General features: G+C 35.8%; 1 protein-coding gene across 1 annotated transcript in view; it reads left to right on the top strand.

Moving 5' to 3' along the window:
• Positions 1-1663, top strand: part of LOC107466007 (uncharacterized) — a 14847-nt gene that overhangs the window by 1884 nt on the left and 11300 nt on the right. Inside the window, exons 3-9 of the mRNA XM_052253707.1 lie at positions 448-562; positions 638-779; positions 899-995; positions 1064-1141; positions 1245-1304; positions 1405-1509; positions 1641-1663. The exon at positions 1641-1663 is cut by the window's right edge and continues 112 nt beyond it. Coding sequence (XP_052109667.1) covers positions 448-562; positions 638-779; positions 899-995; positions 1064-1141; positions 1245-1304; positions 1405-1509; positions 1641-1663 — 620 coding nt within the window. The remainder of the gene's footprint in view (positions 1-447; positions 563-637; positions 780-898; positions 996-1063; positions 1142-1244; positions 1305-1404; positions 1510-1640) is intronic.

Genomic DNA, 1663 nt, shown 5'->3' with positions numbered 1-1663 from the left:
TTAATGAGATGGACTAAAAATAGCCAGTGGTTGTTTTTTGGACGTGAAATGGTTATGTCATTTGACCACATGGCAACAATGTGAAATTGTCATTAACAATGGTTGTTTGAGATAAAAGTTGATACTATGCTGAAGTCGTTATTATATTTGTAGAATCCAGACGTGTTTGAGGAAGTGTTAATTTTATTCCCCTACCCCATGTGCTCGGAAAACTTTATAATCAGATACGCTTTGAAGAAGAATATTTTTACATGATTGTGAGTTATGATGAGAAAATAACACACATTTTTGTTTTTGGTGGGTTGGGTTGAGGGATGGAAGAAGAAAATATAATGAGGGAGGGAAGACAAGGTATTAGAAAAAGGAGGGATAAGGGGTTCTCCTTAAAAGCAATAATTTAAGAGAAAACTTCAAAAGTCTCATTAGTGTAATTTATACTTTTGACAGAAGCAAGGTGAATCAGTGGATCAAAGATCTCCTTTGGTTGCTCCTTTGCAGGAGCAGGGTCATAGATCATATCAATCAGTTCCATCATCAAGTACGCTAGAACATATGATGAATGGTACAGGGCGTCCTTTTTAACTTAATTAACTGGTGAACTAGTGATCCACCAATAATGAACTTTAAAATGATGCAGCCAGAGGTGAAATAGTTAATCGTTCTGAGAACAGTCAAATAAATGGGACATATAGAGTACAACCAAATGATCAGCGACCTGTGGATAATGCTGGCCCTTCACAGTTGTCTTCGCCATCTACAAGTTCAGTCTCTCCTGGCCGGTATGTGGTATCAAATATCAAGTGTAATTTTAATGCCCGAGATACCGTGTAATATCATATTTATTAATGCAATGTTAAAGAAGGAATTGCATAATTTTAGAAACCTGTCTTTGCCATAGGCATCTACCAGGAGACTATGATCCCCGATTCAGTTCACCTCAGCAGGGCTTGATGCCAGTGGCAGAAATGAATAACTCTAATACTTTACTGAAGCAGGTACCACCTTTAGTTCTAAACTTTTATTTTTTATATCAGTGCTTGATTTATGATGCAAATCTATTTAGGATTTGGCTATCAAGGTACGAGAACATGAAGAAGAGATCATCCAATTAAGGAAACATCTTGCAGATTTTTCTGTAAAGGTAAACAGTGTAAAATATTTTCTGTAAGTTGATAACTCATGGTGCCTTGCTGTCCATTATGGAGACTGAAGTGGTGTTTGTTTTTTTTTTTTTGGTGGGACAGGAAGCACAAATACGTAATGAAAAATATGTCTTGGAAAAGCGGATTGCATACATGCGCTTGGTATGCACAAAATTTGTTGAATTCCTTGTGAAACTTCTAACATACTTCTCCCGTATATTTGATGGGGATTAAGCTTAAGTATTTGTAATATTGCTGCTAGGCCTTTGATCAGCAGCAGCAAGATCTTGTAGATGCAGCGTCAAAAGCTTTATCATATCGACAAGACATAATTGAAGAAAATATACGTCTAACATATGCATTGCAGGTTATTTTTCCTACTTTTTTATTGGTGTATGTTTAATGTGCACTGGTAATTTGGTTGCACTAAATGTTTTTGAATGAATCTTCATAGGTGGTAACTTTTTCTATTATGTTTGTTGAGAATGAATTTTGAAGGTTACACCTTTTCTTTTCTTGCC

The sequence above is a fragment of the Arachis duranensis genome, chromosome 9 (assembly GCF_000817695.3).
Source record: "Arachis duranensis cultivar V14167 chromosome 9, aradu.V14167.gnm2.J7QH, whole genome shotgun sequence".
NCBI lineage: Eukaryota > Viridiplantae > Streptophyta > Magnoliopsida > Fabales > Fabaceae > Arachis > Arachis duranensis.
The sequence above is the reverse complement of the archived record's forward strand: the minus strand, read 5'-3'. Positions and strand labels throughout refer to the sequence as shown.